The 25,191-nt window shown below is 42.8% G+C and overlaps 1 protein-coding gene across 6 annotated transcripts in view; it reads left to right on the top strand.

The window, feature by feature from the left end:
* The window catches only part of GALNT9 (polypeptide N-acetylgalactosaminyltransferase 9), a 251,345-nt gene that overhangs the window by 176,469 nt on the left and 49,685 nt on the right, over positions 1-25,191 (top strand). For 5 of the 6 annotated variants that reach the window (XM_040081034.1, XM_040081033.1, XM_040081031.2 and 2 more), the window contains 2 exons: positions 4,989-5,186; positions 12,420-12,537. In XM_040081034.1, the coding sequence (XP_039936968.1) occupies positions 4,989-5,186; positions 12,420-12,537 (316 nt within the window). Of the gene's footprint in view, positions 1-4,988; positions 5,187-12,419; positions 12,538-18,431; positions 18,518-25,191 lie in introns of those variants that run through there. The other variant, XM_040081036.1, reaches the window with a different exon arrangement.

The following is a 25,191-nucleotide window of genomic DNA, read 5'->3' as shown; positions in this document are numbered from 1 at the left end:
AAGACCTGGAAGGCAAGGTTTGCCTCTCAGATGCTGCACGTTAGCAAAGCATCCCTGAAGTTTTGAAGACCATTGAAGTGGCAGAGTTGGGCAGCAGAGGATCTGGCCTGGGGCATGCATGTGGATTCCCTTGGACTGAGTGCATTTATTCCAAAGTTGTGCCTTTTTAAAAGTCTGCTTGAAGTCAGCAGGTGTTTTTACATATTTAAAAAGGTGAATTATGTAATCATGTGCACTGAGGAGCTCATTACTAACTTCTTTTTATCTGTTTTTTGTCTGGAAGAAGCTGTTCTTTTTAGCATTGTGAAAAATCAGGCTTTCCCTCTGGCATGAATTCTCCAGCAATCTGATAAGGATGAAAAACAACACAGAGTTTTTGTTTGCTGTGGTTTCCCGTGGGGTTTGAGCTGCTCTGAATCAAACCAGTGTTAAATACAGAATGCATATATGTTCAGAGATAGACTTACAATGGGATTAGAGAGGCCTGTGTGATCACAGTATGGCCCCTGCCTTTGCTCTCAATCTTCTTACAGGCTTATTCTGTGCTCTGGCTTCAATTCTGCCTTCCAGCTCTCTTCCTACCTCCAATGTTTATCTTGGGAGCATTTGCTCTTTGAATCCCACAGAACCAGCGTTGCTGGAACTCCCAATGAAGTCATCATGGGTGCTCAACACCTTGGAAAATCCGCTGTTAATGAAGAAATCTTTCCACTGGTAGGCAAAAGCATTGAATGCTTGTGCTGTTCAGTGATGTGCTCAACAGACTTGGACAAATCAAAGTGAATGAAATTGAAGTGAAAATACCCTTTAGCCTCGTGCAGTCTATAAGAGAACTAAATTTATTGTCCTCTCTCGTCTGGTTTTATCCGTTCACCAACAATCTGTTCAGAGAGAGATGAGGACACTGACGAATGTGTAGTTTTAGAAAGGATGGAAGGGAGAGGATCTGCTTATGTCACTCAAATTCCAGTCCAAATTGTCTGCTTGGTTTTTATTAAGTGTAACCACTGGATGATGTGAAGGATCTTTTGATTATATTTAGTTTACTGAAATGCATCATGTCTATGAATATGCCTGGGAGAACTTTCCCTCTTTCTCTGGTAAATAACTTGTTCACAATGCGTGCTGCTCTTTGCCCATAAAGTACCTCGATGCAAACTAGGAACCTAATATTTTTGCACTTATGGAAAATGGAGATGGATCCCAAAATTCACATCTGGCTTATGCCCCTATTTAGGCAGGGCTGAATCCTGCCTCGCTGCCAGCGCTGGCCATGAGGAAAGGAAATACTCCAAGCACATATTGCAGCTCCTCAGCTCAGTGTGTTGGGCATACTTGGACTTCAGCAACCTTTTCCCCTCTTATCCTTTCAGTCCTGTGAGCTGCCAGAAGCATCTGACTTCTGCAGATGGGCAGCAGGAAAAACAAGGCAGAGCAGGGATTTAAAAAAAAAAAAATCATGGAAAGAATGCTGGTGTCTCTAAAGAGGATGGGTAAATGTACACAATAATGTAGCAGTTTGAAATTAGGAAAAAAAAAATAGAAATTACTTGGAAATATTTAATCATAGTTCTCTTACAAATCTGAGACAATTACATAAAGCCAGAGTGACCAGGAAAGTTGTTTTGATGAATGTGCAGCTCAGCTGTCTTATAGAGTGACTCTGAGGCTGGGCTTTGCTAGCCATGAATAGCAGTGAAACCCCCTCATGTTCCATGGATTACCCAAGATAAGCAATGCAAACAGTGTTCCAACTCATAGTCCTTCTTTATTGGCCATTACCTGGGGATCTTGGCAGGCAGAAGAATATCCCCCAGGCAGAGCTGGCAGTGAGAGGGCACTGGCAGGACCTGGGATTTGAGTGTTCCTGCAGATCTCACCGAGGTGAGCTTGGGCTGAGCCTCTGAATGGCCCATTGCTCTCTCTGCTGTCTTTTATAGGGCAGGACAGGCTGTGAAATCTCTCAGGTATGCAATGTTTAATTAAAAGGCTCTCCATTCTGCTTTTTTGCTAAGAGAGCCGCTCTGTCCTGGATTTTCTCTTTCCATCTGTGACTCAGAGCCTACTTTCTTACTTGTGGGTGTGAAAATATTTTGGAAGTTAGGTAGCTGTGCAGTCTGTCCAGATACTGAACGTTTCCTGTTCCTAATGCATGCAGGGGTGTGATTTCCACACACCTGGATACCAAGAGAGCTGGGAAATCACCTCCAGGGGTGAGATGGGAAGTTTAGAAGATGAAATTCCAGCAGTTGCTTTCATACCAATTGACTCCATAACCTTGGCATGACATTTGACTTCCTCTGCCAGAAACCAACTCTTGTCAAAGCAGTAATATCTTAAATATTTGCATTTCTTGAGTGCAGGGGACTTAAATATAACTTCCAACACGTGGACAGCTTACAGATGCCTCTGATTTCATGAAAATTCAGAATCTGTGATTTCACATTAATAGGTTGATAGAGATTAATGGAATTTCATCATGTATTTTGACCCCAACTGTTGTATTACACTGCAAAGATCCCCCCCTTGTGCCATTCAGATGCAAAACACCAAGTCAGGTGGCAATAAATGTGAGCCACGCAAATGGGAAAACACAGAAATCCCTCAGGTGTAGAGTGACAGGAGTAGTTTGGTGGTAGTTTCTGTGAGAGCAGCACCAGAGCTGGGAATGGATTGTCCTTCATGTAAAGAAGAAAATGAGGGCCCAGATTAGCATTTCCAAGGCTCAAGTATTGGATTAACACAATCACAAATATGATTAAGGGCTGAAAACCAGTGTGACTGTTGAATATTTTCTTCACATTATTTCTCTAACCATTATTTGGCATACACTTCAGCAGTCCAATTTTAAGATGTCTTGCAAAGTAGCAGGCTAAATTCTCTTTATATTCAAAATAGGCTCCTCTGGAACATTACGAATCTCACCCAGTTCCAGTGTCTACATCATTATGAGAAGCATCTGACTATAAAAGTGCCAGCCTCTGCCTCTCTCTGCTGAGAATGAAAGTTTTAGGCAATTACCATGCATGTGGGGAGGGACCATTGCAGGTATCTGACATTAAGGGAGAAGAATTCCTTATCTTCTTTCAGCTTTTCCATTGCACAGTCTCAATCTATCCTACAGAGTAAAATACTTGAAAAATGAGCACCCCAGAGAGAGCTGTAGAAGGGACATGGAACCTCCAGGATAGTTTTGAGTATGATGGTTAAACAGTCTTGCTTTGTATCAATGTAAACATGCCATTAATTGAGGACTTGAGGATTTGGTGACAAAGAGCTCCCACCAGGAGAGATAAAAGTAGTTTGGAAAACTCCCAGTCTTTCCTTGCTTGTCAAAGACCTATTTCCAGATTTAGACAGCAGTGAATGACAGAGCTTGATTCTTACAAAGGAAACCCATTTGCAGATTTCTGCTCCCCAAGGCATGCAAGCAGCTTTCCTGCTTTGCAGGGCAGATCTGGAAATCAGACCCAAACATAATAAATTTGTTCATGCCATGGGGTTCGGGCAAACAATTAGTGACACCTGCACCTGTTGTCTGGTGTTTTGAAATCCTTTGTTTCAGAGTTTAGAGGGATTAGGAAAGCTTTATGCCCGAGGGCTACTGTGTCCATGCATGGAGCCACCAGATTAGTGATGGCATGTCCATCGTTCTGTATTTCCCTCTGCTGCTGAGCAGAGATAAGGGGATGGAAATAACAAAGCAGACTCAGCTTGTCTGCATTTTTCCCTGCTCTGTTGGGTTTGCAAGAGTTTTTCTGCTACGCACCCACTGGTTTTTAAGACACTTATAATCTCATACTAATAATGGGAGTGGCTTACCCAGATCTGGGAGGTCGTGCTGGCTCCATGGGGGTGCACAAGTGTGGCTTAAAACCCATATGAGCTGAGAGTCTGAACCATGTACAGTGTCTTCTGTTGGCCTGCGCCAAAAAATCGTGATAACAAACTGAATATAACAAACAAAATCTGAGGTGACAAACTTGAAACCACAAAGGAGCAATTGCCTTCTGACCAACAGCAGAAGAAAAGTGAGAAAAGATCAGTGTTCAAATCCTCCTACCTCTGTGAGTCGCAGCAAACCACCATTCCCTTAAAGATCCATGTGAGAGCTCTGCAAAATCTTCAAAGCACATTTCAAGGGGAAACACACAAAGAGGCAAACCAGTGGCTCTTTCTAATACTGCTTTGAGGAATTATTTCCACCCTTAAGTAAGTCTGCTACCTCCTTGGATCAGTTTCTCTGTAAATTCATAGCAAACTCAGACTACCTTGGTCAGAAATGAGTGTTTGCACTGAAGCTTTTTACTTTCCTTTTGGGATGTAGCTTCTGTAGAAAGCACATTGATGTTTTAAAGCCTTTTGAAACGATGGAACATTTCCTGCAGTTCGCTGCTTTTGCACCATCTGGCACCTGAAATCTTCTCATCACCAAAGAGGTTTTAGAAGGCATAATGCAGCCACATTTGTCATTCAAACTAGATGCGATGGGGTCAGTCTTGGGAAACAGGATTAAAACCTTTGAGTAACCTTCAGATTCTTGCAGGCCCTGGTGTGTGTTTAGCTCTTCAGGCCATGTCAGCCAGTATTTAATTGCTACCAGGAATCCTGGTGGTGTAGCCAGTAGGAGACCATTTAGCTGCTATTGGTGATGGTGTCTCTCAACATTCGTCCATTGTGAAATGAATTAACGGTCTCCAGGCCTCCAGAATAAGTGCTTGGACAAATTCTGTGTAGTTAGACTCAGGCCCAGCTTCACAGAGGTGATAACTCCTGTGCAGGTGCTGCGTGCAGCGTCCCACACCAGCTGCAGTCCCGGCAGCGTGTGGCTGCGCTCTGTACCCCGTCCCCCTCTGCCCTGCTCTGGCTCTCCCATCTCGCTGGGCTGATGCTCACAGGACGAGAGAACCTCATTTTATCCGCCTGCGGAGCAGGACCTGGGATTGTTGGGTGTCTGTAAAACGTTGTGCTGTTTTCCTTGCTCTCAGGGTGGAACCCGCTCTTACCCGGATCAAGGAGGATCGCAAGCGGATCATCCTGCCCGCGATTGACAACATCAAGTACAACACTTTTGAAGTGCAGCAATACGCCAACGCGGCCCACGGCTACAACTGGGGGCTCTGGTGCATGTACATAATCCCACCACAGGACTGGCTCGATAAAGGGGATGAGTCAGCTCCCATCAGGTAAATCTCCCCTGCGCTGTCACTTTGGGCCCAGCGATGTTTCCATCCCGGCTGTCTGCCCCGGGGGAATTTAGGTGAACAGGCTTTGTGCAGGAATAACAAAATGAGACTGGAGAAAACTGACGGCTCTGCAAAGCTGTGGGGGTGTGTGCTGCCTCTCAGAGCTGCCCCACGTTGTACGCAGGTACTCTGGCTCTGAGAGTGTGCTTCAAGCACGTGTTCTGGCCACTAGTAGGATAGCAGGATCCTTTTCATCTAATCTTTTATTTTCCAGTGGACTCTGGCCCATTGTGCACATGAGAAACGAAGGATTGTGTGTGTGATTACAAAGAGGCTGGTTTCACTCCTGTTCTGTCAGCAGCAGTCCTGGTCATCAATCCAAACAAGAGCTTCCCAGGAACACCACTAGGAGCTGTGTTTGAGAGCTGCTCTTTTTTATTTACTTACTTACTTACTTACTTACTTATTTATTATTATTATTATGGGGGTTTTTTGTTTTTTTTTTTTTTTTTTTTTTTTTTTAGTTGTTGTTGGTTGGCTGGTTGGGGTTTTTTTATTGTTGTTTTTTGTGGGGTTTTTTTGGGGGGGGTTAGTTTGTTTTTGGGGGGGGTGGTGTTTTGAGGATTTTGCACATGTTCAGAATTTTTCTACTGGTTGAATTTCAAATGAACCCACACCAGACCGTGTAGTCAGTGTGTTAATTTACTTTTCCCTATAAGAGAACACTTTACATTACAGAAATGGAATGAGGAAATGCTGTTACAGGAATTGTGAAGGTGTTTCTGAGAATTGTTACAGTGGGAAAGCTGGAGCTGATCTGCTGATGTGAAAAGGGCTTTCTCTCCTCTCCATCTGAAAATTCACATCTCTTAGACTTTCATCTCCAGTGTAGATGCTTATCTAACAGCTCCTCTGGGACATATTGTGCTGGGTTAAGAGTAGTGTTGTTACCAACTCTAGAAATAAGCACTAAAAAATTTGAAGCCCAAGTATGCACTTTTGGATGCTCTTATATTTAAGACTTCTTAAGAAGGACACAAATTGCCAGCTTAAAGTCATCTTCATTTTCATGTATATCAGCTTCATCTTAAAGTAAGCTAAAACTCTCCTGTATGGTCCCAGTGTGGGCTCTGGCAGAGGAGCTGATGTTCTTCCCTTCCAGTGCAAAGCTTGAGTTGCCAGATCCTGAAAAGTTCATCCAAACACTTCCAACAACACACCCACCTGAAAAAAAAAAAACCAGTGATCTTTTGGAAGTGAAAAGACACTGACACACTGATCCCATTTCTAAGCGATCAGTGGGATGGGAAAACCTCACAGGATCCTTCCCTCATGCAGAGTAATATTTTAATCTGTACTTGAGCAAATTGTTCCAAATTGTACTCAGGATCCTTCTCATGCCTCGTGACTGCAAAACAGAGCTATTCAGTTATATTAACCTTGTTTGCTACAGGACAGCACAGTCCATCATCACTGACCTTTTGCTTGGCTTGAAACCTCAATAAGCAGGGAAGTAATTACTTAGGAAATCAGTTTTCCTCTATAACATTGCCTCACATTGTTTTAAAAGTGCAGCTGTTATATACCTATTTCACTCAGCCCTGAGAAAGTTTATTGATAAAGGAAAATTAATCATCCAAAGCTTTCATTCCTGAAAGGTTTTGCACACTTCATGACTCACAGTTTATATGTGAAATCACTGTAGTAATTTTCTCATGGATTGCTCCAGTATTTGAGTATCTTCTGTTCTGGAGACAATGATCACATAACAGATAAGACTGAACTAAGAGGTTAAACCTCAGCAGTAAAGGGCCTGATTTACCATGGAGTTCCCTCAGATTTACGTTCAGGCTCTTGCTGGTGTCCTGCTGGCACTGAGTTGGACTGACACAGAAGTGAACAGATCCAAACTCAGGCGCTGAGCTGTGTTAAAATCTGATGCACATGAGTCACTGGCTCCCAAGAGCAGTGATTTTATTCTGAACCCACACAAAGAAACCCTCCAATTCAATAGTGCATAAACTGCCTGGAGACAGATGAGACAAGCAGCAGAAGGAGGAGAACACCCGACCCTTGCTGGCAAATATCAGCAACTGCCTAAGCCCCTCTTCTGCAAATCAAGAATTTCATGCCCTAAAATGCAGAGACACCCACACAGAACCACGAACGCTTGTGTCTCCCTGGGCACAAGTCGTTTGAAGGCAGGGATTTAGGAGAGCATCCACTTTATGGCCACACTGAAGCTGTAGCAGCTGGATGGATTTGCTAAAGCAGTTGGCTGTTGTGTTGTTCCTGCCTGTGGAAATATTTGTGGCTTTTAAGTGACATGCCACTTGGAATTATGGTAGTGGAAAGAGTGACTGTGTGAGCATTATTGATGAGAACAATCATGAAGCCTGTCCTTAGGATTGAGATTTTAAAGCACTCATGGTGGGAACTTAGTAGCTGTGGAAAATTTAAAGTGTGTTTTCAAAAGCAAGGCAAAGTCAGGCTAGTGACCAAACTTTTAGAAAAAATTCAGGCATGACTCTTGGTTTGGCACAAGTTTTGGTTTTGTAACCAGCTTTCCAAGCCACATATTGCAGCCATGATTCCTGTTTCTGTCCACTTTACAAGACATAGAAACGAGTGCACTTTGATGGTGTCGAATCCATGTGTTTGTCCAGTGCATTCATGCAATTGCAAAGCTGCTCATCAGCATGAAAACTGCAAGTTCATTTAGTCCTTGCTACCACTGTCCCTCTTAAGGCTTCGTTTGAGTCTGTTTGCAGCAAGTAGTGGGTTTGGTTTGTGCCTCTCTGTGTGTTTTGTGAAAGAAAAGGCTGGTAACAAATAACCCTGTGCCTGGTTTTGTGGTTGGTGGAGCTGAATGCTTCCTGCCAGATCTCCAAAGGGATTTGAGATTTTCAGCATTAAAGAACATGTGTACCCTGGTATCAGTGAGGATCAGAGCCCTGGCATTTCTCATGTTTGCGCTGTATGAATAAATATCACCGCTGTGCGGAATTGGGTGAGGCATTTGGAAAGCAGGGTCCAATTCCTGTTTTCTTCTGGGACTGCACAACAGATGTGCTTCTTTCCTAGGAATTTTTTTCTGTTTGAAACCTGTTCCTCTGATTTCTTGAACACTGACAGCGGTGTGATTGTACTCAGCCTTGCTGGAAAAAGAGCAGGAGCTGTCTCTCATGCCAGTGGGTCATTCATGGGCAGTCATGTCAAGTGTGCACCATAAAATGTCACATCAGCTGTTGTGAGCTAAGTGACAAAGGGGACGTGGCCTTGAAGTGTTAACAAAGGTGGAGAAATAGCAAGAACAAAGTGTCAGATTTTGTAAAGATTTCTGATTTCTGCACTTTAAAGCCGGGTCTTTTTTTCCACCACGTTAATACTCTGAACTTCAGAACAATTGATGTTCCCCAAGTTGGCTTCTGCAGGCAATCCATTTTGCACGTTTGACATTTGAGATGTAAGATGTCTGTAACGTGAGGATTTAAATGAGGATTGTTATTTTGACACGCTGTGTCCATCACGTCATTTTCCATTTGTGTTCCTGCGAGCACGCTGCCCCAAAACGTCCTTATCATCTGGCAACAAACTGTGCCCCAAAGGATCCTATTTCAGAGGGCTTCTAATGAATTTGACTATGCATTGAAACAAGCTGGGTTTTTTAATGCATGCTGTATTTTTTTTTTTTTTTCCTGGGTTTTGGGCAGCGAGGAAGGTTTCTGGTATTCTGAGCTCTGGCTCTGCCTCGTCTTCCCTCACCTGCGGTGATTATGACGGACTGCTCTGCATTTGATTTCTTGATCAGCCGCCACTAACATTAGAGCCATTAGTCAGCCTCACCCAGCCAAGCGCTGCACAGCTTTCCGTTTTATCTTCCTCCAGCAGCAGTGGTGCATTTCATTGTTGCATATGTTCTCACTTACTGCTTTAATATGCCATAGCTTGGTACCAGTAGGGATGTGTATGTACATGCACTGCATCAGCTGCTGCAGAAAGCACCGGTGCCTTGCTCATGGACATAAATTAGAGTTTGATGTGCCCCCAGTGAAGTGTTTTGTGCTGCTTCCTCTCTCTGGGGGTGTGTGTGCCCATCTCACGTGCAAGTCAGGCCCCGTGCTGGTCTGCAAGAACAATAGTGATGAAGCCAATCTGGGCCCTCCCTGTTCTGGGAAGAAATCCACCTGTGTACCTGAGCTTAGAGGTAAAGTCTTTCGTGATAAACCATGCTGCCACGTAATAATAAAACTGGAGAGTGTCTATTGACTGCTTATAGCCATCTTTTCAGTTTCTGGTTCACAGGAGCCTGTAACAGAGCAGTTTCACTTTTATTTGTCCAGGTTCTGGTGGGTGTCCTGCCTGTTCCAAAAAAATTGACTTCCACAGGACATCAGAGAATTATTCTACGGCCATATATATGCTCTGCCTTTCTAGATGAACATTAGCTTGTCATATTGTCATTTTTTTTCCTATCTCCTGAGCAGCAAATCTGTCCTTGAGTTCTGTTCTCAGGGCCTGGTGTGACTCTTCCTTACAGAAGACATGAACTGTAAGAAAAATAGAAATACTTAGGCAGGTACCATGCAGGTTTCCCCACTTAGATGTCAGATCAGGGCTGAGATGCTGCTTGAGAACTTGAATCGAAGAAACATCCTGCTGGGAAAGGTGGAACACTCAGAGATATGATGTGTGATGTGTCATTTGAAACTCCTTGTCCCTCTCCTTATGCCTGCATATATACATTTATGCTTATATATTTATTTATGGTTCTATTTGTGTTTGAATTTACGTATTTATTGTGAGGGTTTGTCAGTTTTCCTGAAAATTGCAGTTGGCTGCTCTGGAAACCATTTCAAATGTGACCTGATTGCATTGTGCACATTATGTATATGTATAAATATATATAAAAATATATGCTGACCTTAAGGCAGGAGAGAAAGATGCATAAGGCAGAGGAAGGCTGACTGTATCACGTGCAGCTTAGTCCCCATCCCTTTTTCTTCACTGGTTCTTGATGAAGCCCCCAGGCATCTCCCTTCAGTAAGGGGAAGGAGGGGGATGCACCTGGCTGGAGAAATGGGTGTCAGCACCTGCTGGAATTTTACCAACAGAGCTGTGCTCCTGGGGATCTCACTGACACAAAATAGCCCTGACTCACACCTGCAGGAAATGCCTTTCTTCCCTGGCACATGTGCCCTCTGTTCCCTGTGCCCCATCCCTTGGTGGGCACTGCCCTCCACTCACAGGGTCTCTCCTCCTGCTGCCACAGGCAGGCAGGGAGGGAGAGTTCACCACCAAAACCCTCTCTGTGCTTCCTGCCTGTCCCAGGGCATTACCCAGAGCAATGTTTCTCTCATGTCTCCCTTGCTACAGCAGCACCATCAGGTAATTCCCCCAAACTGACTGCTGTATCTTTCTCCAGTGCAGAATCAATACAATTCTGGGCAGCATTTTAAGCTTTTAGCTGCAAAACCCATTCTGCTGTGTTTCCCACATTATCCTTTGAGTGCTGCTGATGATTATAATTCATGCTTATAACATCCTCCATTGTGTCAAAGAATAGTCCACAGATCAATTAAGTTTCACAACACCTTCAAGGTGTTGGTAAGAAATAGTGCACTTCCAGTTGCTGTTTTCTCCTTCTGGAAGTGTCTCTGTTTTACTAGAGAGTGCATGATTAAGGGAAAATGTTGCTTTCTATAAAGCAGGTAAATACGTTGTGCTTTGAAGGTGGGAAGTGCTGAGGGCATCACCTTCTCACTTGGGCAGCGAGCAGTGGGCAAGAGCAGCTAACACAGCTGCTTTTGCTCCTGTGGCCATTTCTAGCTTTCAAGATAAGTCTGCTACACTGCACTAAAAGTGGTGAATGTACTGGAGTATTTCAGATACTGGAAAAGCCCAGTTTTAATGCCAAGGGAGGGCCTTGAGCTTTTTTTCAAGCATGCTTTTTGAAAAGTGTTTGCAATATGTGACACTGTAGTCCAGCATAAAATTATAAAAGCTGGATGTGGTTCCTTCTGTCACTGTTTTGCTGTTGTTGCTCACTCCTGAAAACTTTTTTTTTCCTGAAAATCTGTGAAGGCTTGTGAAGTCTATATTTGAATATATATATAATGAGAAGAAATAAACCCTAGAAGGGGGAGAGGGAGTTGCAAAGACAGTCCTCAGTGGCATTCGTCTGTGAGTGATGATTATGTAGTTGCATCTAAAATGTATTGCCCACCCCCGTTCAATTAACAACTCCATGTTTTAATGGACAGAGCCTACAGCTGCAGAAATCCATCCCCCAGAGAGACAGATTCCAGCACCTGGGAGCAGTTTGCAAAGCCTGGCAGCACCATTCCTCATTAGAAAGGGAGGAGATGTCCTCATGGGAGCATCCTACTCCTGTAAGGAGCTGCCTCCAGAGGATTTTTGTGGGGGAGGTAGGGCCGGAAAAAGAATGAGTCTGAGCCCAAATGAGCATCTCAGTGTTGCAGAGCAGTGATAGCTTGATCCAATGAAGCCTGTGTGTTTAGCTTTAAATACATGAAAAGGCAAGTGAAAAAAGTGGTGTGTTTCTTACCCCCATCTCCTTCCCTCTTTTATCATGGGTAAAACTTAAAAAATACACCTGAAATAATCCCTCCAAGGCTTATTTCATGGCAAAGGTTGCTTATTTCATTGCGATTTCCTTACCTTGGTTGTGTACTTCTTTTATTTTAATTCCTAGACGAAATTCATTCCTTGTTAGCCTGATACGATTTTCAGTGGTACAAGATGTGAAATCAAGGTGTATATAGGATATGTCTCATCCTGTGTACAGGAGAGCTCTCAGCTCTTTTAGGCAAATCTGTTCCCAGGCTTGGCTCTAGGAAATATAATCAGGAAGATGCATTTTATCAAATGAATTTATAAATGCAAAGATCCTGGTGTATAAATACATGCATCAACAGAGGATGGAAGTGCCCAGCCAGGAGTTTCCAGGACCCTGTGTGGTTTTTGTAGAGCTTCAAAACAACTTCTAACTAGAGAATGATTCAATAGAAAGTCTTCAAAAATTACAGCACCAAATAGAGAAGTACTGGGATTCCTTTCAGACATGAAGTGCCCTGTGATTGATGCTAATAAGTAAATTTAGAATGTAAACTTGAAGATTAAGAACTGTTTAATCTGTATAAATTTGTTACGGGGTGGGGTCTGTAATAGCTAATCGATGGCTGAATTTTTTGCTTTAATCTCTCCGTGCAGGACACCAGCCATGATCGGATGCTCTTTTGTGGTGGACCGAGAGTATTTTGGTGAGATTGGCCTGCTTGACCCTGGCATGGAGGTCTATGGAGGAGAAAACATCGAATTAGGCATGAGAGTGAGTAACAAAGAAGAGACCTTGTGCAGTGCCCGTGTGCAAAGAGTGCTGGGGAGCTTTAATTGATGCTGCAACACTATCTGGAAGTGATAGTGCCAGTAAATGAGTGTTCCTGGCCTTGCAAGCCTTGAGAGAGCTGATAACAGTCAGGAATATGCTTTGTTGGCTCATCCTGCCAGTGTCTGAACCCAATGAGAAAGGGTTTTCCCTTTCCCAGTAGCTTTCCTCGTGCAAACAGCCACTCTAAGCCTCCACAGTGCTCTCTGCCCTTAGCTCAGGTTGTACATTTGGGGTCTAACAGATGCAATACCTACAGAAAACCAAGGCCAGGCTGGTAGAAATCAGTTGTAATGTTTATCATACACACATTATGAATGCTGGGATATTTTACAACTGTAAGGATCCTCCTTATAGAGTAAGAACTAAGGGGTGCAATCCTGTATTCAGTCCTGTTGGAGAGGTCAGTGTGAAGTGTGGACAGATGACTTTGGAAAAGCATCAGTCCCTGTGGCCTGGACCTAAAGGAGTTTTGATATCCGTGATCCCTTGCCCTTGTTTTCAAGGTGGTGTCTGCCACAAAGTCCTCCTGAAGCCCAAGGAACATGTCTTTGCTTAGCATTTGAAAATTAGATTGCTTAATGTTGCATGAACAGAGGTTCCTCATTATAAAGCTGACTGTTTAATTATTTTCCCTTTACTCCTTATCCCCTGCTTCCCAGTAACATGTCCCTGGTGCATGTAATGTGCTCATTAAAGCACATATTCTGCACATGGTGAAACATTGAACATCAAATTAGTCCATTCTTTATCTGGCTCCTTTTTTTTCCCTAAAATGGCTACAAACTTCTTCACACCATTAGACTGAGGAGGAAGGTCACTGCAGCAAGAGTTTATTTTCACATATGGGTGTGTATTTGTTATTCCAGCATTGCAAGAAGGATGGGGTTTGCAACGGGACTGTGTGAATATACTGCTTATACTCTAAGGTTCAGAATTCACATAGGGGACAGAAAAACTGCTACCACAAATCATCCAATTTTCCTTAAGAGGGTCAGGCTATTACCAGGATTGTGTGAGCTTTCCTTTATCATTGTGCAGGGCTTTGAGCTGTTTGAAACTTTTTCCACATGGCTGCTCCCAGAATAGATTGAGCACTCTGGCAAAACTCTGGCGTGGTTGATGAATAAGCCTCCTAAGAAATCTGAAAGCTGTCGCTCTTCCTTAGACCAGGAGAATTTGCTGAGTACGATTAAGGCTCCTGGTAAACAGAGGCAAAGGTTTTAATAGGATTATGAAATGGCACTTGCTTGAAGAGACAAGGATTTGAGGTGAGCAAGGGTGGGTTTTCAGGGATAGGGAACCTGTTAAAGCCTGCAGAAACCTTGGATCTAGAAAACAGCTCTCTTTCTTCGGGGTTTATTTTGGTTGGGGTTGGTTTTATTTTTATTTTTTTTTTTCCCTATAAGAAAAGCTAACCCTACTATTTAGAAAAGGTTTTATCAAAGTACAAGAGTATGAGTTTGTTGTGAAATAGGCTCTGTGTCCATAGCACAGGTCTGTTACTCCATGTTTCCAGCCTGGATCCATCATGTAAGTAATATCCAAGTGTCTGCCTCCTAATTTGCAAATCCTATGTGTGATCCCCTCCTGTGTGTCTTTCAGAGCTGTCAGAAACTAACAGCGTGAAAATGCACAGGAGCCTTCTCCCTTCTCTCTAGGCTATTTATAAAACCACTGTGAATTTAACAAGTTGGGGGTTTTTAACTTTCAAGTAAATTGCCAAAAAATCACTTCTTTCCTAAGGCCTGGTGCAGTGCCCCATGCAGGGATATTTTGGTTTGGGATATCCCCCCATGTGCACAGAGGGATGCTGTTGGCCATGTGTGACTGCTTGTGTGAAGCAATGAAAGATAGAAAAAGGAAGGAACAAATGAATGAATAAGTAAAGAACCAAAGCTAATAAAATAATAAATAATAAGATGAAGGGAAAGTGGTGGTACGTGCTTGGCTGAAAACAGAACCTATTTGGAATAGCCGTAACAATAATCCTTTTTAAACTTTTTTGCAAACTATTATCATGTTACTGGCAAGCGGGAAAGGGATTAGGCTTGGAGTGCCTGAAATAGATTACATTGCATCTAGTGAACCCTTGTTTAAATTGTTTTAATAAAGTGAAATAGGGAAACTCAGTGAAACTAATGAGCTGATTTGGGAGGATATTCTTTGATAACCCAGCTAATTCCCATGAAATCTATTGTTTATTAAGAAATCATGATCTTGGGTGTTCCACAGGTGGCTTTGCCCTTTTCTAAATTCCATAGATGGAAATATTTAAATAATTAACCTAAGTGATTTTCTGTGTTGAATATGAATAAGCAGTGCAGCAGCAGACTGGGGCTACCTACTATGCCTACTGAAAATATTCAGGACTCTGCAGCTATTTTTTAGACTCATATTTTGTGTAAACTTCACGGTGGTTAGAGCTGCAACATTCTCCTGATGGGGTGACTTCACACTGGAGCCAATGTCTGCTTGCCAAGAGAGGGAGATTCTGGTTTGGTTGAGGAAAAAACACCAGCTGTTCTGGGAAATTAAAGGGAGATGGACTCATCTGCAGGCTTGTGATAATAAGGAAATAGATGGACGCTTACATAATGTCACCTTGTACGATATTTTATAAAGGTGGCAGTTTCACCACAAGCTGGATGAATCAGGGGAATTCTGTTAGGATAAATGGGGCTATTCTCTCACTGTTCTCCAACCATCTACTGAAACTGATGGGAGTTGTTATTATTAGCACCTAAACACAGGAAATTACAGCATCCAGTCTTGGCTGACTCCCCTGTGCGAGAGTTGCCCTTCACGAGCACAGGCTGAAGAAGACACCCTAAATTCAGGGTAGATCATCTTTGCTGCTCCTGAACATCAAATGGTGTCTCTGACCTGTAGTACAGAGAGATGTCCCAATAGGAAGAGAAATTCAAGAGTGCTTGGATGTGGAGGAAGGCAGGGATCCCTTTAAGTGAGGGTCCCAAATTAGGACCCTGTAAGCAACTGCGTGGTTTGCAAGTGTCATGTGAGTTCCAGTCCTAGTGGGAGCTACAGAAACACTTAATTATTTAGAAAGGATCATATAAACATTAAAAGCCTAGTTTATGATTTAACCTAATACAAGCAGTTTATGATGCATCTTTTTATAGTGAGTCATTAATCATTGCACTAAAGATCCCTCGCTTCCTCTGGTGCTCCAGTGATAAGTTGAATGAATTGCTGTTCTTTTTACTTTGTGCCCATCAGCTGTAATGGTGGGTGGGAAGAGATCAAGCATTTATTTTAAAGGATGCTCTAGCAGAAATTAAATTCTGCTTCCACCATTAAGAATCCAAACAAATTAAATTAAAAAAAAAAAAAAAGTCACCACGTTGATAACTGCAAGTAAAACTCCTTTTCTTTTATGACCAGCATCAGACTGCTTTATTCTCAGTAACAGTGTCAGCATCAGCAGGTGTGTGCCAGGTAGTTTCAGCCAGTTTTGTGGCCACTGTCAGAGGAATGTCTCTGGAAACACAGAGCTCCTCAGAATTGAAAAGGGCTGACCCCAGCCGGGATCCAGCTCAGAGCCCGTGTGCTCTCTGGTGTTGTGATTCAGTTGGTGATGGAGACAAGCTGAAACCATGGCTTGTGTAAACAGAAATGCAGTCCCACCTCTGGCTTCCACAAGTACTGTGTGTACTGTAAAAAAAAAAAAAAACCACAAAAAACCATGATGCAGATGCACCAAAATCTCTTTACGAGGAAGTGAAGCTCATTACCTAATGGACTTCTATACACAAGCAAATCATTATACTTTCCAAACTTATGTTATATGCCCTGCCTTTACTTTCTTTAAAAATAGACGAACTACATTTTTTCTGAGCAGAAATGCTAATGGAATATTGTTGAGTAGTGAATTTTTGACCTCATTTTATTACCTTTAGCTAAAGAGATTTAGATTCCTTTGAGCAGTCAGTGTTTTAAATGCAGATTCCAGACTGGTGTGCTGTAATAAAAATGTCACAAGGTTTATGTATAGCAAACTTTAATTCTGAATTCTGGACAATCCTTTTTGCTCTGTGTGATTCATGAGGTCAGGTCCCTAGTCTTAGAGCTAAATAGAAACTCAGTTCTGGTGAGTTACTCAAAATTCCAGCATTTTTTCACACCTGCTGTGGTAAAATACAAGTGAAAATTGTACAAAAATAGAGGTTAATCAAAGTCTCTTATTATGGTGAATCTGAAAATACTTCATTTTTATTTTGATCTTTCCCAAGCTGTAATTTTTTAGTATAAATTAATTCAGTTTTGAATTAAAAGTATTAAAGCCTTTTAATTCAAAGACGTTTAATCACTTAAATAGGGTTAACAAAGCCACACAGCTGCTGACATCTTAAAAAGTGGTGTGCTCTGTCCTTAGACATGCCTATTCACACTGGAGTGCAATAAATCAGCATTTTCAGCATGAAGTTAAATGCTATTAAAACGTTTCTGAGCAGTTCTACGCTGCCTAAGCAAGATCCCAGTAAGTGATGTAATCTGCTGTTATTGGAAGTTGCCCCAGTGCTTAGGCTGCAAAGATCTCAGTGATAAATCTCCCAGGTCTCGCCCTCCAGATAAAGTATATAAGTAAAGCTGTCCCCTTTTTCCATCTCCAGTTCAATTTAGCAGTTGTATAGGTATTTCCTAAGGTGAAAGAATTCTAAGCTTGGAGAGCCAAGCATTAAGAAATCAGATTATTAATATAGTCTTAATTGTACTTTTAATAGGATGTAGGATCCTGGGTTTGGGGACAGAACCCAAATCCCTACCTGTCTGCAAGTTCTTTGAACCATGCTGTTCTCTTTTCTCTCTTATTTTCTTCATTATTTTTCTTTTTATTAAATTGAGGATAACTTTAACCTAGCATGAGAAACAATGGTTTCATCAGAACACAGCACAGTGGTGCTCTACCATGAAATTACCAGTGCACCACAGGACTGGAGCTTGTGAGTACCCTTAAAAACACTCTCTAAAGTGGGAGCATTGGAAATAGCTCAGGAAAGAGCATCTGGCCATTTGGCTCCAATATCACATCGTGCTCCATCGAGTGTAACATTTTATGTTACAAACTCTTTCATGTACCAGGACATTATCAAAGCACAGGGCTGGAAATTTCAGAAAGAGATCAACAGCAAAAGGACTGAGGAAAGAAAATGCTTCCTTAGTCTTCGCCACTTTCTTCTCAGCCACTTTCCTGCGGGTTTGATCTAAATCTAACACTTGCTCCTCTTCAGAGGCAAGTGTGAACTGAATGAGAGAGAGAGAGAGGGGGAAAATGAAGAGGAGTGTGTTGAGATTGAAATAGGTTTCACTTGCCTAATGATGAGTCTGAACCAAACACTAGAGATGAGCTACAGCTGTTCAGAAACTTTCTGATACATATTTTGTGTTGCAAAATAACAGCTCATCCAGACCTCCAAATGGTCTGCAGAACTCTAAATTTTGATGCTGATTACTGAAAGCCTGGCTTGGCCTGTTTTGTACCCAGAGGTGCCCAACTGTTGGTCTTTAGCTTGGTCCTAACACACCTGGCAAAAGATTCCTTTGAGTTTTTCTGAAACCATTTTGAATCTCTCTCAGAACTCTTAAACAAAATGAAAAACCAGTTGTGTGGGAAGTGGAAAAAACTCCTTTTTCCATGCAAAAAACCAAGATGTGAAAGTGATCCAGGATACCAGCTGCTCCCCAAGAGAGGGGAGGCCCCTTTCCTGACTGACTTTTTGAGTAACTTCCCAGTTGGTTCTCATTTTGGGGGGATGAGAGGTTTAATCAGGAATCTCTGGGAAATATAAGGGGCCATTAGGATGGGAGGAGTCCTTTCAACCCAGGTTCCTGCTGTTGGAGTAAAAATTTGGCTTGGAGCAGTGTCTTGTGTGGTCATCCCCAACCCCGACCAGCAGCCTGGGTGAGTTCTGGAGGAGCAGCCGGTGGATGTGTGGGTCACAGCCCAAACTGCTTCCCTTGGCAGGGACCAGGGCTAATGTGGGGTTGTGTTGGTTTCCCCAGGTACCTCCAGGTAAATGACCTCATTTTGGAAAGCGCTTTTCAGCCTTAGGGCTGAGCTGCCAAGCTTCTCCAAGCTTGAGTGCAGGTCTGGAGGTGGGGTTGTAGATGTTGAAATGTACAGCTGAGGTGTTACCCTTGCAGGAGTGTTCAGGTTATTATTTATGGTGTTTATTATTTATGATGTTAAACACATCAGTCATCCCCACTGGCAAGTGCAAGTTTTTTTGTCAAGGGAGCATGAGGGTAACAGAGCTGATCTTTGAGAGTTACAGGTTTGGAGGGTTAAGAGTTGTGGGGCCTAGGTTTGCTTGGCTTTGTTTTAATTCTGCCTGGAAGACTTTGCGAGGTAATATGACACGTTTTAGCTGTACCTTTTTTGGTCTGGCAAAGAAGTCTCTAACTGACTAATAATTATCCTTGCACTAGTGTCACCTGGATAAGGCAGAGCATGTTGAGCTGACCTGCGTGACAGGTACCTCTGAGCTGAGGAGCAGGGAAGGAATAACGCATGTAGCCGTGTTGTCGGACAAAGGTCCACTCCTTGGTGCCAAATTTATCATTACCTGCATTGTGTGTAACACATGGATAAAAGGCAGCTTAACACTGTGCTTGAAAGAGCATTTTCTGTAGAAGGCAGCAGTGAGAGGTGCACTTGGTGCTTCTCCCTCAGAGCTCCCAGAGGAGTGAGACCTGGCACCTCCTCTTAGAGGAGCCAGAACAGGGCACGGAACTGGGAACCAGATCCTTGTCTGGCTAAGGACAGACAGGAAAAAAAAACTTCATTAAAATATTAATGACCACAAAATTTCATTATATTCTTAACTTTTCTACCCAGGAAAAATAGGGAAACGGGTTGGCAGAAATGTTTTATTGGCATGTTTATTGTAGCACAGCTCTGTGTGTGGTTTCACTGCTTGCAGCCAGTCTAGATTCACAAAGATAAATTCCCTCTGCATTGTCATATGTCATTGTTTCTCTTCCATGAACATCAGATTAGATTTAATGGCAGTGTTAGACATATATTTAATGTGCACAAAAATATATTGGTCAAAATGCCAATTGCTTTCCATTGGTAGCTTTCTTTCAGCATAATGGAAAGGTGTTAGCTATTTAAAAGAGAGGGAAAACAAACACAAAATGGCATAACTGTCATTTCTATTTGTATTCTAGGCTTAGAAAAAGTAGGTCTCACTGGAAAATCATATTTAATATGACATACAGAATTTATAGCATGAGAAACGCAGCCAAGGAGAACCCAGAGAAGCAACAAAATACATTTGCAAAATCTGTTTTGGGTGCAACTGCATATCACATAGTCAAGTGTTTTGACTGTGGTAAAATATTTTATTCTCGGGTTTTAGTAAAACTGTAGCTGAATATTTCTACCTAAAATGCCACTTAGATTTCCTCTGTGTCTCTGAGAAAATGTCATTTGCACAAATGTCTTCCTATCAGAAGAAAAGCAAATGATTCAATAAACCTCGGAGCAGGTCCTGTCTGTAACTCCAGGCACGCTCTGAGGAAGCAGGTAAATGAGTTTGGTTTAATTAAACTAAGGGGAAACTGAGGCACAAGGCTCTGAAGATGTCCTCATGGGATGTCTGAGAGTCATCTGAGGGCAGAGACAGGCTGAAACTATTTAAAGCAAATGTTATTGTATTTCTCTACTAATTGCCCTGAATTCAAAACCTGAAATGATTACTGGAGGTTACAGCACCTGCATACATTATAAGAACTGCACTTGAAATTCCTATGTTCCTTCAGGGCCTGATTGAGTGAAGAAAGGACATGGGTGATGGGCTTTGGAAGGAATGAGTGACTCCTTATTTCTGGGTCTGAGTAGGGGTGTGAGAGCAAAGCAATCCTCTTGAGATCTGCTTTTCCTATTCCTGTTTCCAGCTGGTGTTACCCCGTTGTGCTGGCAGGTTCCTGGTGGCTTGCAGAGTTTCTGGACAGTGTGGAGTATCCTGCCTGTGCACACACACGTCATGTTCCTTCTCCACTCCCTTCCCTCACCCTTCTTGCCCCTTGTCAGGAAATCCATTGGCTCCCGGGCACTTGTGCTGCAGGAATGTGCAGTCTGTGATGCCTTGGAATGGCTACCTAGAACAGAGGCCAGGCAGAGTCTAGAGGATAAAGTGGACATTCATCAAAGGCCTTCAATAGGTGCACCCTGGGCAGCCAAAAGCCTTGTAGAGGCTACGCTCAAGATGGACAATAGTCATGAGTTTTTCAGACAGTTTTAAGTTTGGTCTATTTGCCTATCAGGCATTAATCCTCCAATTACAGCTTCAGGTAATGAAGTCACATTCCCCCAGATTTCTCCTCCCCCAGTTCACTTTTGTTTACACTTTTCGAGGCCTGAGGCTCTCCTTGGATCACAGAGGGATTGTTTTGTCAGACCAAAATGTGAAGACAATTAACTACACTTTGTATGGAGTTTGGAGCTAAGCAGAGATGTAGTATAGGATTTGAAAAATATAGAAGCTAAAATCTTAAGGCATCAGCTGCGCTGGTGCACGTGCTGGGCTGGCTGGTGGGTCTGTGACCACTGAGCTGGGAAGGGAGCTGTATCCCCTACCCCTCTGTCTGTGGCTCAGCCTTTCCTGCTCCTGGTCCCAGCGATGTCTGCTGCCCTGACGTCACGCCTTTAGCCGAGAGGCGCTGATCCGCCAGACCCCGCGAGCCTCAGAGAGCTGCTGACAGTTCAGCTCCAGTTAGCTGCAGTTCAAGGTCAAATAGGACTTTGAAATATGAATAAATGTCAGGGTTTGCTGGCACATCGATCTCAGTCTTTTTGATTACTGCCAGATCGCATGAATAAATTAGCCTTGACAGGTGCGATAAATTGTATAGACTACTGATCTCAAGCAGTAAATGTTAGAGAAGGACATGGAAGGCCTGGAGGGGAAAATACCCTCTGCAGATGCTTGCATTAAATGAGGTGAGCATTGATACAGTGCTCGGGGGGTGATCTCCAGGCAGGAGGAGGCCTTTTGTTCATTTGAGATTCTGTGCCAAGCCAGGGCACGTCTCCGACTGTCGTATTGATTTCCTTTATCAGGAGGAGTTTGGGTTTCTGTGTGTTGTGAAGCAGGAGAGCTCTGGTGCCTGTCCCACCCACTGCCCTCCCCACCCTTCCAGGGGTGTTAAAAGAGCCTGGGCTCAGGGCTTCTGGCTCCCAAGAGGGGACAAACACCAATCGGGTCTCTAACTGCAGTAAAACAGAAGTAGATGGCATTGGAAGTGGCTCTTGATACCGTGCTGAACACTGTCAAACCACAGCTTCACTTCTGCATGTCAGATCTTGGCTTTGCAGGGTCTTTTTACTTAGAAACCAATGATGATATTTAGAGAAACTCACATGACACAGAGGACATGCTCACTTTTTCTATGATTTATTGTGAAACGTAACTGGGATGCTTCATTTCCCTCTTATGCATACATATTAGCAATGCCAATCACCAGTTAATTTTATTTTTAATAAGAAGCTTTTCTATTTTGTTGATTGCTGAATGAGCATGTGAAAAGAATTTGAGGATAGGGTGGAGGTTTTTGATCCTATTTCATGTATCTTCACCTAAGAACTTTCAGTTTTCTTAAATCTACAATGAAACATTGATCCTCTCCCATATCAGACACATCACAAAGACAGACTTTTTGTCACAGACATTTAGACTCATTCTTTTACTGATATCCTTTAATTAAGCATGCCCTCTTTCTGCAGCATCGTGCACACATTCTGTCTCCTCATCTGTTTGTTTGTGTATATAAGTCTGTGTACACATATTTATATGTGAGTAGAGATCAAGGACTGGTGCTCCTTTTGGGCCATTCTTCCTCACGAGGGCTTCTGTGAAATACTTGGATTTATGCCGAGACACTGAGTTTCATAGTACAGTTAATCTGAAATGCACAATTTCAAATGCAGAAGCATTTTTCTCTCCAAAAGCAGAAAGGTATGGATGTGCTATATTTTGTAGCAAGAGAATTAAAGAGAGAAACTTAGGGTTTGCCTCAATCAATTTTACAAAATGAAAACAGAACTGAGTCTAAATTCAGTAGATTTTAATTTTTCATTGTGAATGTTTTGCATAGCTCCATTGTCTTAACTATAAATATACAGCCACCAGTTTTGTACATAAATTGTCCCTTTAATGCACATAATCAATACCATATGAATAATCTAAAAGAGACAATTACAAATCTGCTGTTTATGTGCCAAATTTTTAGGTGCTCTAATGAACTGATACATCTTCTATGCATGTATAGTGTTAGAACAGAAGGAGTTACTAAAAAGTATTTTTACTTGTATAGAAATGCCTTTTTAAATATAAAAATAAGGTGGCGTAGACAGAGATCAAGACAGAAAAGGCTAGGAAAGAGAAAGGACCTTTCCTATCACAAGATCTTCACCAGGTGGGTGATATCCTGCACACACAGGGCTAAGGAGGGTGTTAAGAACAGTGATGAGAAAATGGGGTGTATGACAGAAAGGGGGGTCAGCCGTGGTGCTGAGTGGGAAGAAGCAAATTGCCTAGCAAGAAGGATTTTAAGAATCACAGAGGAGCTCTGGGAAGATTAGCCAATGCAGGCAGGTGTCTCCAAGCCTCAAAATGTGTGCTTTTCTGATTACTGGTATTAGAGGAAAAAAAGTGTTTACAAAGCGATAGGGAGGAGAATGAAGATTATGTTTTGAGGGACAGGGAAGTATTGTGCCAGACTTAGGAACTGCAGGAAAAAAAAGCTGTTGAAGTAAATAGATAAGTGAGAAGCATTAATATTGCTAGAACTGGGGCTTCTTGAACACATGCCAAATGGGATGTGGAGGGATTTGCTCATAAGAGTCGAACGATCTTCAGTCAAAAAGGCTGCAGAGATTATTAAGGATATTTTTTACATTCCTACAAAAGCACTTCCCTGTTTCCACTCATAATATCCATTATTTTTCTGATCTGAGGGCATGACTCTGATTCTGTGTCAAACCAAGCTTTGCCAGGAACCTCCTGAGAAAAGAGGTGGAGTCTTGGTCAAGTCAGTTTGGAAACTACCTGTGGTAGTACCAGCTGCTTGAAATGAACCTGGCCCATCCCTGCAGGGGCTGGAGTTGTGGATAATAGATCATGGAGCCAAGCCCTCAGCACCCGCAATGTTAAGCCAGGCCTGGTATAAACTGAGTCAGTCCATTAACTTCCCAACTTTAACTTGCCTTCTCCTTCCCATCTCCTCCCTAGGCCGTATGTTAACTTGAGGGTCAATGTGTTTTGCCTCTGGAGTTGTGCTGAGGCGTTCTCTGGGCTGCAGCAGAAGCGGGAAGTGATTTTGGAAAGCTGCATCCAGACCCAGGCTGGTGTCATTCTGTGCTCAGTAGCATTGTAGGTGCTTTCATCTGTACAGATTACTCGTGGTTGTCTCTAGCAGGAAGCACAGCAAAAATAATTGCTGAGGGAAATGTTGTTCATTTCTCTCTTTCCTCATTAATCCCTATTCAGTATCTCTTTGGGAAGATGCAGTGATTGCCCGTGTGCTATAACTTACTTTTTCTCCTTTTCCATTCGCTCTGCCTGTTTTAATTGGGTATAGCCCTGTTGTCCATCTTACTATAGCAACATTTCCTGTCATGTCAAATGTCAGAGGCAGTTTCTACATTAAAATACAGCAAATTCTTGCACTTACTAAGATAGCTTTTTTAGATCTTTACACAGAATTTTGTCATTCTGCATACCTCGTGGGGCACTGACGTTTTTTTGTAGAGCCTAGATGTGAAGGGCTGACTGTCAGCCGCATCCCTATTTATCTCTTGATGCTTTCACAACAGTCTCTGGAGTAAACACGGATCTGCTGTCAGTTCTGCCTGGTGGTGTTTCAGCATACAGAACCCAGCAGGGCTAAGGAAGGTGTAGATGTAACCATGCTGGTTGTGTGACAGGCACCAGCTTGGCAACCACGAAAATGAGATTCAGAGGGAGGGACGTGTTTGACTTTGCTCAGTTTTCAGCCCTGGCAGGCAGGTGTGGTATGCAAGCAGCACTCATTAAATCCTCTCCAAGGCAGTCTTGGAGGTTTGGATATCTTTCACATTTTGCACATGGAGCTGGCAACAAAGGAAGTGTTTTGTGGGGATGAGCCACTAAAGTGTATGAGACGAATGGCCAGGACCAAATCATCCTGAGCTGTCCAAGGGCAGTGCTGAAAATTCATACGATTTTCCCACCTTGGTTCAGCTTTTCTCTCAGCCTTAAATCCTTTCTTTCTGGCAAGTCTTTAGACTTTTTCTCCACCTTCTGTCTCCTGCTCTTGCCAACGTATCTCATTCTATTTCATCACTCTCCAATCCCTCCCTCCACCTTTCCTGGCTCAGCTCCACCAGGCCTTAATGTTCCACATTCTCCTCTGGCTGTGCCAGTGACTTATGAGCTCAGTGCTGCTGTGGACACCAGACCTCTTAAGTACCTTAGCAACTCCCAGGAAAGCTCATAAATGTCTTTCACAATGGATGTTCAAAGTAAGAGAAGCATTAGAGGTTTGAAGAGTTTCTTGCTTAATAGGAGAAGCCTAGACTGGATAAGGAAG

This window comes from Hirundo rustica, chromosome 17 (assembly GCF_015227805.2).
Source record: "Hirundo rustica isolate bHirRus1 chromosome 17, bHirRus1.pri.v3, whole genome shotgun sequence".
In the NCBI taxonomy this organism is placed as follows: domain Eukaryota; kingdom Metazoa; phylum Chordata; class Aves; order Passeriformes; family Hirundinidae; genus Hirundo; species Hirundo rustica.
Note: the sequence above shows the minus strand (reverse complement) of the source record. Positions and strands in the feature narration are given on the sequence as shown.